This window comes from Muscardinus avellanarius, assembly GCF_963383645.1.
Source record: "Muscardinus avellanarius genome assembly, chromosome: 16".
Taxonomy (NCBI): Eukaryota; Metazoa; Chordata; class Mammalia; order Rodentia; family Gliridae; genus Muscardinus; species Muscardinus avellanarius.
Genome location: NC_137802.1, coordinates 62,848,905 through 62,863,799, shown reverse-complemented (window position 1 = coordinate 62,863,799; position 14,895 = coordinate 62,848,905). Strand labels below are relative to the sequence as shown.

The window sequence follows — 14,895 nt, the reverse complement described above, 5'->3', positions numbered from 1 at the left end:
AATCCTGGTTTCCTCTGTCTCTGTCTCCTCCCATGCTGGATCCGTGCGCAGGGTCCCCAGCCTGGCCGGGTGTCCCTTCTTCCCTGTCTTCCCTTGGCTTCAGACGACTCAGGTGTCTCACCTGGGATATTGCGACGGACCTGCAACTAGTCTCTCTTGTTTCTGCTTTTGCCTCCTATAAATTACTCTCAGCATAATTACCAAAAGGTTTTAAAAACTAAAATTTAATTGAAAAGTATCACTTGCCTTTGTAAAAGTAGACATCTTTTTAATAATAAAAAATGCAAAGTGCTTCCACAAACCCATCGGACACATCAAAAACAAAACATTGCTAGGACCCAAGAAGTGCTGAATCTCCCATTCCAACTTTACTTTCTTCCTCAAATACATCAGACAATTGCTGAAAATGCCCAGCACATAGGAAAATATCAACACAGGAATGGCAGGTTAATAAAAAATCAATGGCAAATGCGATAGGAAATGATACAACTATAAAATTATCCACTTATATCAGCCACACGATGTTGCTTAATGCACATGCCAGCTCATGGCTTTAGGAGAACAGATTGTCGCCATGCTTTTGGAAAAGAGGGCTTATAGCTGTTGATGTTTTAAGTTTACCTACATTTTAGCACAAAATCACTCCTTTAGGAATTTTTCCTTTAAGAATAAAGCTGTCAACATAGAGGTGTTAATGTCTATCATCATTAATAGAAACAAAAATGGAAAACAACACATTTTTAGGGCAAAATTGTGAACTCTTGCATAATATTTCTTAAGAAATATTATGAAAATGAATACCTAACATGATTAAATTTTAAAATATATCTATGGCCTCTTTTGAAATTAAAAAAGAAAAATATAGAAAATATATAACTCCTATAATCAAAGTATGAATTTTATAGCAAGAACCCCAGTTGATTTGTCTTCACATCAGGTTTGAGAAGTACTCTTATATCTATTAAAAAATTCATACTCAGTCCAAGAGATTTGTGATTTAATCTTGTGACACACACAAAAAATCGTGATGGCAAACTGGCTTGGAGAGTGAGATAAAAATCAAAAATAATATTCATGAGCCGGGCGTGGTGGCGCATACTTATAATCCCAGCATCTGGGAGGCCGAGACAGGAGGATAGTGCAGGTTGGAAGCCAGCCTCAGCTACTTAGTGAGGCTCTCAGCAACTTAGTGAGACCCGGTTTCCAAATAAAATATAAAATAGGGCTGGGAGTATAACCCAGAGGTAGAAAGCCCTTGGGTTCCACCCCTAGTACCATAAAAAAATAATATTTCTGAGATGAAAATTCCTACTCTCTTGGAAAACATTCTGTAATTGAAGTAATTAAACCTGAGTGATACAGAGTTGTGCTTTAATTTAGGTCACCATCTTCTCGATAGTTGCCAACGATCTTAATGAATACAGATTCCTTGCGCTACTTTTGTGCACCATGTTTATACCACCTTTCACGATGATTGGTTCTCTATTCATTTATACTGAGGTAAGTCATTTCACTCCTGGGCTGGGATCACGAAATGCATGGCGATTGGAGAAAGCCTTGAATTTGCTTGGGATGGGGGAAGAAGAGAGGGGAGAAGCAGGAAGAAGAGAAAGATAAAGTTGGGGTTTAGGGTAGGCTTGCCCAGAGCTCCAGGGTCACGTCGAAAAGCTGCTCAGGCTGATGGTTCTTTGAGACACCTTGGAAGCAAGGAATACCTGAAATCAACTTTGGCTTAATGCACAAGAGAGAATCTGGAGGAATGGCGGCAAGGCCATTTAAGGGGCATTCATGTATCCTATTTGTGAACAGAAGATTATCCATTGAGATATACTTTCTCCTCATTTTACAGGTATCTTATGATTCTATGGATTCTCCAGAGGCTTCAGAACCTCAAATACTATTTCTGGCATTACTAATAGTAAGAAGACATCTCTTCTTCAGCTTCCTTACCTAAGGGAACATGACCTTTGTGTGATTTGAGACTGAATTGCAGCAAATAAAATGGTTTGGGCATGTGAGGCATAAGAAGAAACACACACAGACACACACACACACACACACACACACACACACACACAATGATTATTCCAGTTGGAAGCATCGTCATTACAATGGTCATCTACTAATAAGTGTGATATTTAAACTCTAAAAGCATGAGTAATTCTGGTATCAACTTACTACCACTGTATGTTATATTTGCTTTTAAACAGCAGAGAGTCTAACTTTGAGAGTTTCATAAAATGTTAAATATTTTCTCTTTCAGCCTCATGAATGCCTTTTAATCAATTTTAGTATTGAAGTCATTTTTTATGACACCAATTTTGATTGTTTTTCTTTTCTCCTAGCCCTACCTCCATTTTTTCATTTTCCTGTTTGTTCTTCGATGCCTTGAAAGGACGTTTAGGAAGAAATCAATGAGAAGGGACCCTGTGTTCAGGTTGAGAAAATTCAAATACAATTTCATGTTTTATGTTAGTATTGTTTAAAGACGTTTAATAAGGCTAAATCAATTAAATAAAAAAGTACTGTCCAGTATTATTTTTAAAGACACCATGACATATACAAAATTATTTTAACTTATGGTAATTTACCGAGTTTACCGTCTAGTGAGAGAATCTACGCTAGCACATAGGAAACAGTGAAAAATTAGACAAGACTATGCTTTCAATGGCACCTTTGAAGAAAGTTATATGCAAGAGGTAGAATATTTATTTATTTATTTATTTATTTATTTATTTATTTATTCATACTGAAACTGAACCCAGGGGCTTTCTACCTCCGAGCTACACTCCCAGCCCTATTTTATTTATTTACTTTTGTTGTTGTTTTTTATTCTTTTGCGGTATTGGGGGTGCAACTCAGGGACATCTACTTCTGAGCTACACCCCCAGTATTTGTTATTCTTTATTTTGAAACAAGGTCTCACTAAGTTTAAGAAGGCTTCACTAAATAGCTGTCTACGAACCTTGATCCTCCTGCCCCAGCCTCCCAGGTTCTGGGATTACAAGCATGTGCCACCAACCTGGCTTTATTTTTATTTTGAAACAGAGTCTCAGGAGGTCGACGAGAGTCTCACTCTTTGCTGAGGCTGTTCTCAACTCTGCGATCCTCCCGTCTCAGCGTCCCTAGTATTAGGATTACAACTGTGTGCCACCGCGCCTGGCAAGGTAGCATCTTTAAAACAATGGGCGAGTATAGATAAGCAATTGAAAAAATGTAGCCAATCCCAGACGGAAATATTGTGTGAGGCAGAAGACGAAGGTTGAGATACATGCCCTCTTCTTGTAGATGGGAGGAAATGGCTGGAACACACTTTAAACCTTGTGCTGGAGGACAATGGAACAGGAAACATAAGTGAGATATTGAGACAGAAAAGTACAAAGGCGGTCTGACAAATTGGGAAACCAAGACTCTGGTGTGTCTTGAACACCTGGCCTTCCCCACAATGTAAACCAAGCTCACATCAGACGTTGGTGGCCAAGTAGAAGAGTGACAAGATGACACTGTATTTTGGGAAGCCAACTGATGGCAGCACTTTGTGGTGGCCTGAGGAAGAGATGTCAGGATCAGCAGGACTAAGTCGTGGGATGGTAGCACTGAGGAGAGAGTGACTGGGACCCTTGGCCCCAAAGGCTAACAATGCTCTGTGACAGAGCGGACAGTGGCAGGTGGTTACCTGTCTCATATTTTCTGGGACACATCCCTGACTTGTTGTTTTTTTTCCCAAAGCCTTTAGAATTCCAAAATAGGTGCATCAAAATTACAGGTTCTAAGCCAAATGTGATGGTGCATGCTTGTAATCCTAGTACTTGGAGGCTGAGGCAGGAGGATGGCAAACTCGTGGCTAGCCTCAGCAAGTTAGGCCTTCTACAACTCAGTGAGGTCCTGTTCCTAAGTAAAGAGTAAAATAGGACTGGGGGTGTTGATCAGAGATGGAATGCCCCTAGCTCAATCCCCAGTAGCTCCCTGCCCATGCACACAAAATTACAGTTTGTAAACTGGACATGGTGGCATGCAGCTCCAATCACGGTGTATATGGGACGAGAGGATCACAAGTTGAAGGCCCGACTCAGTGACTTTGTAAGACCCTGTCTCAAAAAATAAAAATGGTTATGATGTAGCTTGAAGGTAAAACACTCTTGGGCTCAATCCCCAGTACCAGAAAAGGAAAAAATTTACAGTTTCTAGATTTCTTCTCTCCTGAAACCCTGCTTTAAAATTCTTAGTATGTACTCATTATCAAGTGTGTGTGGGTGGGTGGGGGAATGATTCATTGCCAACAAGGAGAGAGAATTAAACTTAGGTAAAATGCAAAGATGATATATGAGTAGCATCTTTTGATTTATTGGTGGAAATATTGGTGGAAAGCGGGCTTTTTGAGGGACAGATGATTAGAAATGATACCGTGTTCAATTATTCTCTTTGAATAACTGAAAGCAAAGAGAGAGAGAACTCATTATTTTTGCTGTTTTTCTAACTGAAAACCCATCATTATCACGCCATTTTGGTTTAGAATTTCCCCAAGAAACAGCGATGTTTCTCCAAACCCAGAAGACCCTCCTGAAGGAGAAGATGAAGATATTAAGATGGAAAGAACAAGAACAGCAAATGCTGTGATTCTGCCAGATGCGGATGAGGTAGACTCTACAAATATATTCTCCACCAAATAATTTGGACGGCTGGGTGTGGTGGCACATGACTATAATTAATCCCAGTACTTGGGAAGATGAGGCAGGAGGATCCTGGGGTAGAGACCAGCCTCAGCAGTTTAGTGAGGTTTTCAGCAACTTAGTGAGACTGTGTCTCAAAATTTAAAAATAGGGCTGGGGGTCTAGCTCAGAGGTGGAATGCCCCTGGGCTTAATCCCCAGTACCACAAAATAATAAAAAATATAATAATAATGAATAATAAAATAAAATAAATAACATATATGTTAATTATATATTATATATAATACTTTATTATTATTATTATTATTATTATTATTATTATTTTGCCTGTCAGATAACAAAAGCAATGTTGTCAGCCTAATTTTTTAAAAATACTTAATGCTCTTTCATCCTCATTTATGTGTTTTGTTACTTGACTTTAGTAGTTTGGCAAGGCCCACAAAGCTAAGACAGCAATGAGAATAAATGCATGCATGTATGAACACACACACACACACACACACACACACAGCACATGAGCTTGTCAATTTATTTGGGGGATCTTTACAAAACTAAGTAAGACTTGGGTAGTTTTATAACCCAAGTCAAGCTTACTGTAAGCAATCCTGAGAGACCGTCCGCTGAGGTGTATACGTGCTTGTGTGGGGCTCAACAAGCCTGTTGTAAGCACACATCACGGGACCCTTTGCAAATGCTCCTTTCTTGCAGGAAGATAGCTTCAGGACAGTTCGCTTGGACACGGCAGTTTCTAGCTAAGGGACTGGTTTAATGCATGGTTTTGCATGGGGAAAGGTTTGGAGGGAGCTGTGTCCAGCATCCTCTCCTCTCAAGGTGAGCACGATGGCCTTTTGTCATCGGCTTGTCTTTACAGAGGCCAGTCATCATCGCCAGCTGTCTGCGGAAGGAATATAGAGGCAAAAAGACTTGCTTTTCCAAACAGAAGAAAAAGGTTGCTACAAGAAATGTGTCTTTCTGCGTTAAGAAAGGTTGGTGGCAGCAGTTCTGTGAGTAGAGCAACCTCCACCCAGAAGGTTGGATGGATCTAAGGGGAAAATGAGTGTCTGAACCTGGCCCGAGAACAGCTGAACAGGAAGGGCAGACAGCTCGCCAGCTCTGTCATGCCCGCAAGCTTCGCTTAGAGTTAGGACCAAGCTTCCCTCTGCTTTGGAAGACAGTTATGTCTGCTCTGTTAAAACAAACACACAAACAAACAACAACAAGGGGCAATATTTCTGTGAAAAAGATTTAGTTTATTTTCAAAAAATGCCTTTATTTGTTTATTTATTTTTGTGGCACCGGGGATGAACACAGATTCCTCGCACATGCCAGGCAAGCGCTCTACCACTGAGCTGCGCCTCCAGCCCAGTACGGATTTTCAAGTAGCATAATTTCACAATGGATAGGGACCGACGGATGCACACCAGTGTATTCTCCATTCTTGACAAATAGCCTGTGTTACGGAAGTGTTGGTTACGTGCCCCGAACTTAAAATCAAAATGTGTTTCCAATTCTACCTTGGCCTCTCTCTGGGTGTAAGTTACTTATGACCTTGGACAAGTTATTTGTGCTTTTGAAATCTTAGCTTCCTCACCTTTAAAATGAGGCTTGTAATAGTATCAGTGTGTGTGTGTGTGTGTGTGTGTGTGTGTGTGTGTGTAGAATAAATGAGTGGACACAGCACATTTCACATAGTGTTTGACACAGAGTCCTCTAGTGGTATTGGCTTTTATTTTTATTGTACTCCTTTGCATATTTCTGAGCATACATGTTTCTTCCAGGTGAAGTCATAGGGCTTTTAGGACACAATGGAGCTGGAAAAAGTACAACGATCAACATGATCACCGGAGACACAAAACCAACTGCGGGGCAGGTCTGTAAGCAGTTGAAATACCACCAGGAAGGCTGTGTAGAACAAACGTTTTACAGTGAATATTGCTGGTGTTCTTAAAACATATAGATGATTCTTAATGAGTGTGATGTTTACAAAAGAGAAAGGCGACTAATTTAGATGTTTTCCTCAATTCTGAAAAGAAGGGCTAATATTATTTATTACTGTGCCTTGTGCCCTTTGCTGAGTAAACATTAGAGACATGAATGGAAATGCATATCTTTTGAGATCAGAGATCTTTGCTGATATATCGAGCCCAAGTACTTGTTAAATAGAATTCTCTTAACGAGCATCACATCTGAAATTTCTTTTAGAATAATGACAAGTCCTGCTACCATGGCTATGGTCATGATCTTCATATTCAGCTACTGTTCTCTCATTACATGCTGTAATTAGAAATCTCTAGCCGGGCGTGGTGGCGCACGCGTGTAATCCCCGCGCTTGGGAGGCAGAGACAGGAGGATCGCGCAGGTTCGAAGCCAGCCGCGCATGCGCGCTGGCTTAGGAGACCCTGTTTCCAAATAAAAATGTAAAAATAGATATATAAAATAGGTCTGGGAGTGTAGCCCGGAGGTAGAAGGGCTTCCAGGAACCCCAGTACCATCAAAAAAAAAAAAAAAAAAAAAAAAAAAGAGGAAATCTCTGTGACTTGTGTCATGATGAGTCTATTGGCAAGTAGGATTTTATAAGTCCTTACAGAGCCTTATACAACAGAAGCCTTCTTGTAATTATGAAGACACTTTCTGGCCCAGTAGATGTAATGGTTTGAGAAGCTATGCAGCAGAAAGTAGTATCACAGACGCTGAAGTTCCTGCAGCCCGCTGAGATGCTGGTCTGAAAGGTTTGGGATTTATTAAGATAGTAGGCATCGATTGTAGTTATGAAAAAACTTAATAATTGTCTAAATTACAAACCTCAAAGCAGAATAATATGAGAATTCCACTTGTCAAGGCCAAGGTGGATAAAAGGATGGGCAGAGACTAAAGGGCTACAGCTTGGGAGGGAAAATGCTCTTGACCATTGGCATGAGGTTGAAGTTAGAGTAAGAGTTGGCAAAGGAAAGTTGCACATGGCGGATGGCGTTGACGGCTACAGACATTTTCTAAATTGACTTTTCATGGCCACTCTGACCTCACACTGAGGCCAGAGCCTTTCTTAAAAATGCAAATGAGTTGGGTGTGGCGACACAGGCCTGTAATCCCAATACCTGGGAGGCTGAAATAGGAGGATCAAAGATTTGAAGACAGCCTCAGCAATATAGGAAGACCCTCAGCAACTTAGTGAAACTCTGTCTCAAAAAAAAAAAAATAGGCTTTGAGGGTATATTTTGAAAGTAGAATAATGCCCCTGGGTTTACTCTCCAGTGCCGCCAAAAAAAAAAAAAAAATGCAAATGAGGTCATGCCAACCTTAAGTGGAATTGATCCCAAATCTTTGCCATGGCTGCAAAAGGTCACAGCATGAGTGGGCTCTGTCCACTGCCTCACACCCTCTACCCCTTGCTGGACTGGCCTTTGGCCGCCTCCCCCTGTAGGATCTTTGGGTTGAATATCTTTGGAGCTAGGATGCCCTACCTTCACCTCTGTACCTGTTTGCTCATCTTTGTCTTATCACGTTAAAGTCTACTTCCCCAGAAGGTCTTTTCCTGACTCTTTGCTAAATTCAAGCCTCCATATTATCCTTCATGTTATTATTAGTCTCCATATCATACTGTTTCCTTGGAAGCATTAAGTAGAGGCTTTAATTAGTCTGCTTAGGTGTTTCCTTCCATATATTTGAATGAAAGCTCTGTAAGGCAAAGTTATTTCTCTTCTTTTATACTGGCTTTTATACTGGGAGAGACAAGATAACATCAAGGCAGAGGGCTTGGATTCTGGAGGCAGATCCCAGTCTCCATCTATTGGTCCCTCTGTGCCAGACATAGTACCAAAGGCTTTTTACATATAACTTCATTCAGGGCTTCTTAACCTTAGACAAGTGACCTTTTGGACGATTAAATGTTTGTGCATAGTACGATGCTTAGCAGCATCCTTGGCCTCTACCTACTAGAGGCCAGTAGCACTTTCCCACCACAGATAGACACTCAGATTAGGATGCTCACATACATCTTCAAACGTTCCAGATGTGCCCTGGATATTTGGTAGGCTGAGGCAGGAAGGCTGTAAGTTCTAGACCAGCTTCTGTGACTTAGTGAGAACTTGTCTCAAAATAAACAAGCAAACTAATTAATTAATGTGCTGGGGCTATAGATCAACAGTAAAGCTCCTCTGGATTCAATGCCCAGTACATAAAAAAAATGTACCCTAGGAGGAGGGGAGAATTATCTCAGTGTAAAACCACTTCCTTAGCCTGGCATGGTGGCACACACCTGTAATCCCAGTATTTGGGAGGCTGAGACAGGAGAATCTCAGGTTTGAGACCAGTCTCTGCAATCATGAGACTCACAGCAACCTAGCAAAACCCTGTTTCAAACAAAAATTTAAAGACTTTGCTAGGGTTTTAGCTCAGAGGTAGAAGAGCCCTAGGTTTAACCTCCAGTACCAAAAACATAAAGCCACTGCCTTATTGTGAGATAGATACTATGATCATAGATATCACTGGGGAGACAGACTCCTTAAACCACATCTGTTCTTTTGAATGTTTGGATCAATTAATGAAGTAAACAAATGAGAAACCAAAGAAGCAACATTGAACTCAACTATGGTGATGGAATTAGTAATAAAGCCTAAGCTATAATGGAAGGATACAACAGTGCACAAGATTTGTCTTTTCATTAATAGAGTGTCTTGTCATCTACTTTTCCCAGAGCTAAGTGGTTACTTACTTGTACTCTCCCAGTGCCACGTGTGTGAAAGGAACCGCATTGGAGTGTAGACTTGTGCGATAGGCACGCAGAATTTTGGACAGAACCTGAGAACAAACTCTTTTTGTGCAGGTGATTTTGAAAGGGAGCAGTGAAGGGGACTCCCCGGGCTTCCTGGGGTATTGCCCTCAGGAAAATGTGCTCTGGCCCAGCCTGACCGTGAGGGAACACCTGGAGGTGTACGCCGCCCTGAAAGGGCTGAAGAAAAGAGACGCCGCGGCCGCCATTGCACGGTACCAGGAAGCCATGCCATTCTCTACTGGGAGATGCGATACTGGTGATATTCACACAGAATCAAAGAAGGGGGTTCCAACGAAGGACTCTTTGCCGGTGGGAGAAGACTTGGCCATCTAGAACCCAGTTCAGAATTGTTGTTTTCTGTTACTTTAATTTTTAAAAAATTACTGATTATTAATAATATAGAAAGAACTTAGCCAGGTGTGTTGACAAACATTTGTAATCCCAGTACTTAGGAGGCTGAGACAGGAAGATCATAGGCTCCAGGTCAGCAGTGTGTGCTTACCTAGTGATGCCATCTTTCAAATAAAAATAAAATAGGGCTAGGGGTTTAGCTCAGAGGTACAATGCTCCTGAGGTTCAATCCTTAGTACCACATGCACACACACACACACACACACACACACACACACACACACACACAAATTAAAACAAATTAAAAAGGAAAGAAATCATTGAAAATGAATGGAATGACCATGAATGGGTCATAAAGAGTCTGCTTTTGCTAGTTTTATCTTACTATGATGAAACGCATGAGGCTGGCAATTTTTGAAGAAAAGAAGTGTATGTAGCTTATAGAATTGGAGGCCAAATATCCAAGATTGAACAAACCCATTGGTTTAGCCTCTGGTGAGGGTCTAACAGTGGGTAAGGTGTGATCACAAGGCCAGACAGGAAACCAAAGAGAGATGTTCTGAAGGCACACACCCAAATGACCTAGGAACCTTCCACTAAGCCCCACCTCTTAAAGGTCCACAACACCTCCTAACATCACACTAGGGGCCAAGCATACAAGACACAAATCCTCGGGAGACAAAATCTAGCTAATCCAGAGCATTATCCCAGGCGGATCCAGAGCTATGACTACTCTGATGACTCTTACATGTTTCCCCACTAGAGCGTCTGTTCTGATTTGCTTGATCTCCCCAGCACTTGCCAGGTAATGACGATGGACTCACTTTGTCTCCTCCAGGTTGGCGGATGCTCTGAGGCTACAGGACCAGCTGAAGGCGCCTGTGAAGACCTTGTCGGAGGGAATAAAGAGAAAGGTATAGGGGTGGAGCTCGAGGTCCCCTGGGCACCCCACAGACCGTTGTCCAACGGGCTATCCCTCTCCTTCCAGCTGTGCTTCTTGCTGAGCATTTTGGGGAACCCATCAGCAGTGCTCCTGGATGAGCCGTCTACTGGCATGGACCCGGAGGGACAGCAGCACCTGTGGTGAGACGCGCTCAGGAGGAGCCCCCTCTGGATCCACGAATCCTGGAACAACTCCCTGCAAAGTCCTGGTTCCCTTAGAACATGAAAGACACACTCATCCACTGTCAGGATACCCAAGATGAAGAGGGGGAAACATCTGCATTCACCTCACAATCACCAGTTTCTATTGAGAGAAAAACATACAAACTTTCAACTTTTCATATACCCTCTGAGAACTTTGTTTTCCTCTTAGATCTTCTGGGTATGCCTGGGGTGCATACTTAGCCCAATCAATCAATTATTCATCTTGAAATCTTCCTGCAACATCACAAAAATACAATTTGTATAGAGGATAAAAAAAACATTTCAGGTCTTCAATTTATTCTAGAATTATTTTAGGAAATTTCTAAAATCTGTCATTTTTTTTAAAACATTGGCGGTATATGTGATGATTATCATGTATTTTAGTAAGTTTTCACTTGCTTTTCCCCCATATCATTCTCTATGTCCAGTCCAAACCATTTCTAAATTATATTCTCTAACCAATACATTGGTTATTTCCATGCCTGTCATGACTAGAGGAATCCTTGTTTGAGTCTAGGCTGAATTTACTACTTGTCTCATAGGTGTGCCAAAGGAAACTTCTTTAGAAAAAAAAAAAACAAACTTTCTACAATATCTCGAGCATTTTCTTTACTTAGCATTTTCTCTTGGTCTAACTCTAGGCAGGCGATCCGGGCCACCGTTAGAAACACGGAGCGAGGCGCCCTCCTGACCACACATTACATGGCAGAGGCGGAGGCTGTGTGCGACCGGGTGGCCATCATGGTGTCAGGAAGGCTGAGGTGAGCGCTTGCCTTGGCCTGAACTCTGCCCCCAGGCTACAGGCTCTGCCGGAAGAGTGCTCCCTAAGGCGAGGAGCTTCATCAGCTGCTCACTGGCTCCTCAGTCAAGCTGGCCTCCTCCCACCTCCAGGTGTATAGGTTCCATTCAACACCTGAAAAGCAAATTCGGCAAAGATTACCTCCTGGAGATGAAGCTGAAGTGCCCGGCACAGGTGGAGCCTCTCCACACAGAGATCCTGAAGCTCTTCCCACAGGCTGCTCGGCAGGAAAGGTACGTGTAAGTGTTGTTTCATCTTGGTCTTCAGTTGGTTTTTCTATTATAGTCATGAGATATCAAAACTTTGTTTTTTCCTTTTAAAAAATGCTCAACAGTAATTGTGAGTGATTTCTGGAGAAAGGCTCTGTTACAAAGGCTGCCGCAGGTGAAAAATAAGACAATGAATTCCCGATTTGGAGGCTGGATCTTGTGAGGGAATTAGCATTTGTAGGGTCTCTAGTGTTCCAGGTACCAATGTAGGTGTGTGTTTAGGTTATCAGGTGGGTAACATGATTCTCTGTTAAAGGAGGTCCCCTGTATCCAGTCCATGCTGCAATACCAGGCCTCAGTTGAAGATCAATAAAGAGTGTCTCTTAACATCTTTATTAATAACTAATGGCACTAACCGCCTAGGCAGTTTAGGTAATACCAAATAACTAGTGGCAGATGTTTGAGTTGAACCTAGTTCTTTTTCTAAGTACTGGGGATGAGCCTAGGGTTGTCCTACCTCTGAGATAAACCCCCCAGCCCTATTTTATTTTCTATTTTAAAAGAGTCTCACTAAGTTGCGGAATACCTCACCAAGCTGCTGAGGCTGGCCGAGAACCTGTAATCCTCCTATCTCTGCCTCCCAAGTACTGGGATTATAGGTGTGTGCTATTATACCCAGCTAACCTAGCTCATTTTACTTAAATGCTCCCCTCTTTTCACTGAGAAGAAAGAAAGGGAATCTTGTTTCTTTATTTCCTAAGGCATAGGCACTGTCGACGTCTTCTCCTGCCTCCCAGTGCTCCTCTCAGTAGACCAACATCTTGGTGATCAAATAACATTTGCTCTTTGGCAGTCACCAAGGCCAGTCCGGTTATGTATATTTCAACACGTTGTTGATGAGACTGCCACTGGTTCTCAGATGTACGTCCATCAGAGGTTGAGAGAGTGACACCTGGAGCTCAGCCTCACTCTTCCCTTGCAGGTTCTCCTCCCTAATGGTCTACAAGCTTCCTGTTGAGGATGTGCGACCTTTATCACAGGCTTTCTTCAAATTGGAGATAGGTAAGTGACTGTTTATAAATGAGAACAGAAAAAAAATCCAAATCAGGGTAAAAAAAAAAAAAAAAAAAACATAAATAGTCCGATATGGTTATAGCCCAGTACTGTAATTCCAGAAAGGAGGATCATGGGTTGGAAGCTGGCATCAGCAGCATCGGTTGAATCGATCGATCTCTTTTCTTTTTCAATTTCCTCCTGAATCTATAAGCTGATGTGTTGGGCCTCTCCAAAGCAGAGTAAAAGAGGAAGAGAGAAGAGAGAACATGAAGCCAAGCTTGGCTTGATCATCAAGGCAGTAATAGGACACCAGGGCCTCCTGTGCAGGAGTGCAATCACAGGGCTGTATCTGAAGGTTAGAACCAGCAGGCCTGTCAGCAGGCTGAGACCCATGAGCATGACTGGAACCCGGGAGTAGAGTCCCACAGACTCTACCACCTTGAGAAAAAGTGACCTTCAACCAAGGACACACTTAGTGAAAGAATTCATGCCATGGACTCCCCTCTCGTCTGGCCTTCCTACAGGCTTTCCATTGAGAGCCCGCCGGAGCCATCTCAATGTCAGCCCCTGGGGTGGAGAAGAGTGAGCATATGTGCAGAGGGGCACGTGGACGCAGAGGGAGCCATCGCTTAGCTTGTCCTGCCCGGGTGTTCTGGATCCTCTTAAACTGTTTTCCTTCTAGTGATGCCTCTGCCACAATCTCCAAGGAAACTCAACAGTTATTTCCTTCCTGTTATACGACTACAGGGTGCATTTGCTTTTCCACTTTTAGACCAAGAATAAACACAAAATTACATACAGAACACCTTCTGTTTTATATGTTAAGATCGATTTACATGATGTGTGTGTGTGTGTGTGTGTGTGTGTGTGTGTGTGTGTGTGTGTGTGTGTGACTGAAGAGTGAACCCAGGGGTATTCTTTTATTTATTTATTTATTTATTTACTTATTTATTTTGCGGGTCTGGGGATGGAACCCAGGGGCAGTCAACCTCCGAGCTACACCCCCTGCCCTATTTTTTTATTCTTTATTTTGAAACAGGGTCTCACTAATTTGCCGAGGGCCTCACTAAGTAGCTGAGGCTGTCTGAGAACCGTGATCCTCCTATCTCAGTCTCCCAAAATGCTGGGATTATAAGCCTGTGCCACCACGCCCAGAAAACCTAGGGGCATTCTATCTTTGAGCTCTGCCCCCAGCTCCCCGCCCCCCTTTTTTTTTTTTTTTTATAAACAGGGTCTTTCTAAGTTGCTGAGAGCCTTGCTAAGTAGCTGAGGCTGTCCATGAACCTGCGGTCCTCCTGTCTCAGCCTCCCAAGTACTGGTGGGATTACTTTGTATATGACTTTGTAGAATTCTGTGAATAAAAACCAAACCAAACAAAAAACGACCCTCATAAACCCCTAATGTATATTCATCCCTATGCAGTTAAACAGAACTTTGACTTGGAGGAGTACAGCCTCTCGCAGTCCACACTGGAGCAGGTGGGTCTGTTTTCATGATTTTATATCATTTGTGGAATATAAGAGCATAAACGTGTACAAACAAGGCAGAGGCCACCCTCTCCTTTTACTCTTTTTCTCTCCCTTTCAGGTTTTCCTGGAGCTCTCCAAGGAGCAGGAGCTGGATGATTTTGATGATGAACTTGACCCCTCAGTGAAGTGGAAACTCCTCCCGCAGGAAGAGCCTTAAAGCTGCCGATAAGCAATTCAAGCTTGTGCCCTTGGAGACAGTTCTGTAAAGCAGTAATATGCCTTATCTCAGAGAGGGTACAGAGTACTTTTGAAACTCGTGTCATGTTTTTTTTTTTCTCAATAATCTCTCTTGTGGTGGAGCTAGTAGGTGAAACCAGTGAGAGAAATGTTAACACCTGAGATGGAGTTGGGCCATCACGGCCAC

General features: G+C 42.4%; 1 protein-coding gene across 1 annotated transcript in view; it reads left to right on the top strand.

The window, feature by feature from the left end:
* The window catches only part of LOC308275762 (uncharacterized protein), a gene marked incomplete at both ends in the record, with an annotated part of 129,455 nt that extends 114,767 nt beyond the window's left edge, over positions 1-14,688 (top strand). Inside the window, 14 exons of the mRNA XM_080714115.1 lie at positions 1,381-1,500; positions 1,850-1,918; positions 2,346-2,437; positions 4,514-4,637; positions 5,542-5,656; positions 6,449-6,540; positions 9,493-9,653; positions 10,631-10,706; positions 10,781-10,875; positions 11,580-11,699; positions 11,830-11,970; positions 12,929-13,008; positions 14,425-14,480; positions 14,590-14,688. Coding sequence (XP_080570241.1) covers positions 1,381-1,500; positions 1,850-1,918; positions 2,346-2,437; positions 4,514-4,637; positions 5,542-5,656; positions 6,449-6,540; positions 9,493-9,653; positions 10,631-10,706; positions 10,781-10,875; positions 11,580-11,699; positions 11,830-11,970; positions 12,929-13,008; positions 14,425-14,480; positions 14,590-14,688 — 1,440 coding nt within the window. The remainder of the gene's footprint in view (positions 1-1,380; positions 1,501-1,849; positions 1,919-2,345; positions 2,438-4,513; positions 4,638-5,541; positions 5,657-6,448; positions 6,541-9,492; positions 9,654-10,630; positions 10,707-10,780; positions 10,876-11,579; positions 11,700-11,829; positions 11,971-12,928; positions 13,009-14,424; positions 14,481-14,589) is intronic.
* Positions 14,689-14,895: the final 207 nt, after the last annotated feature.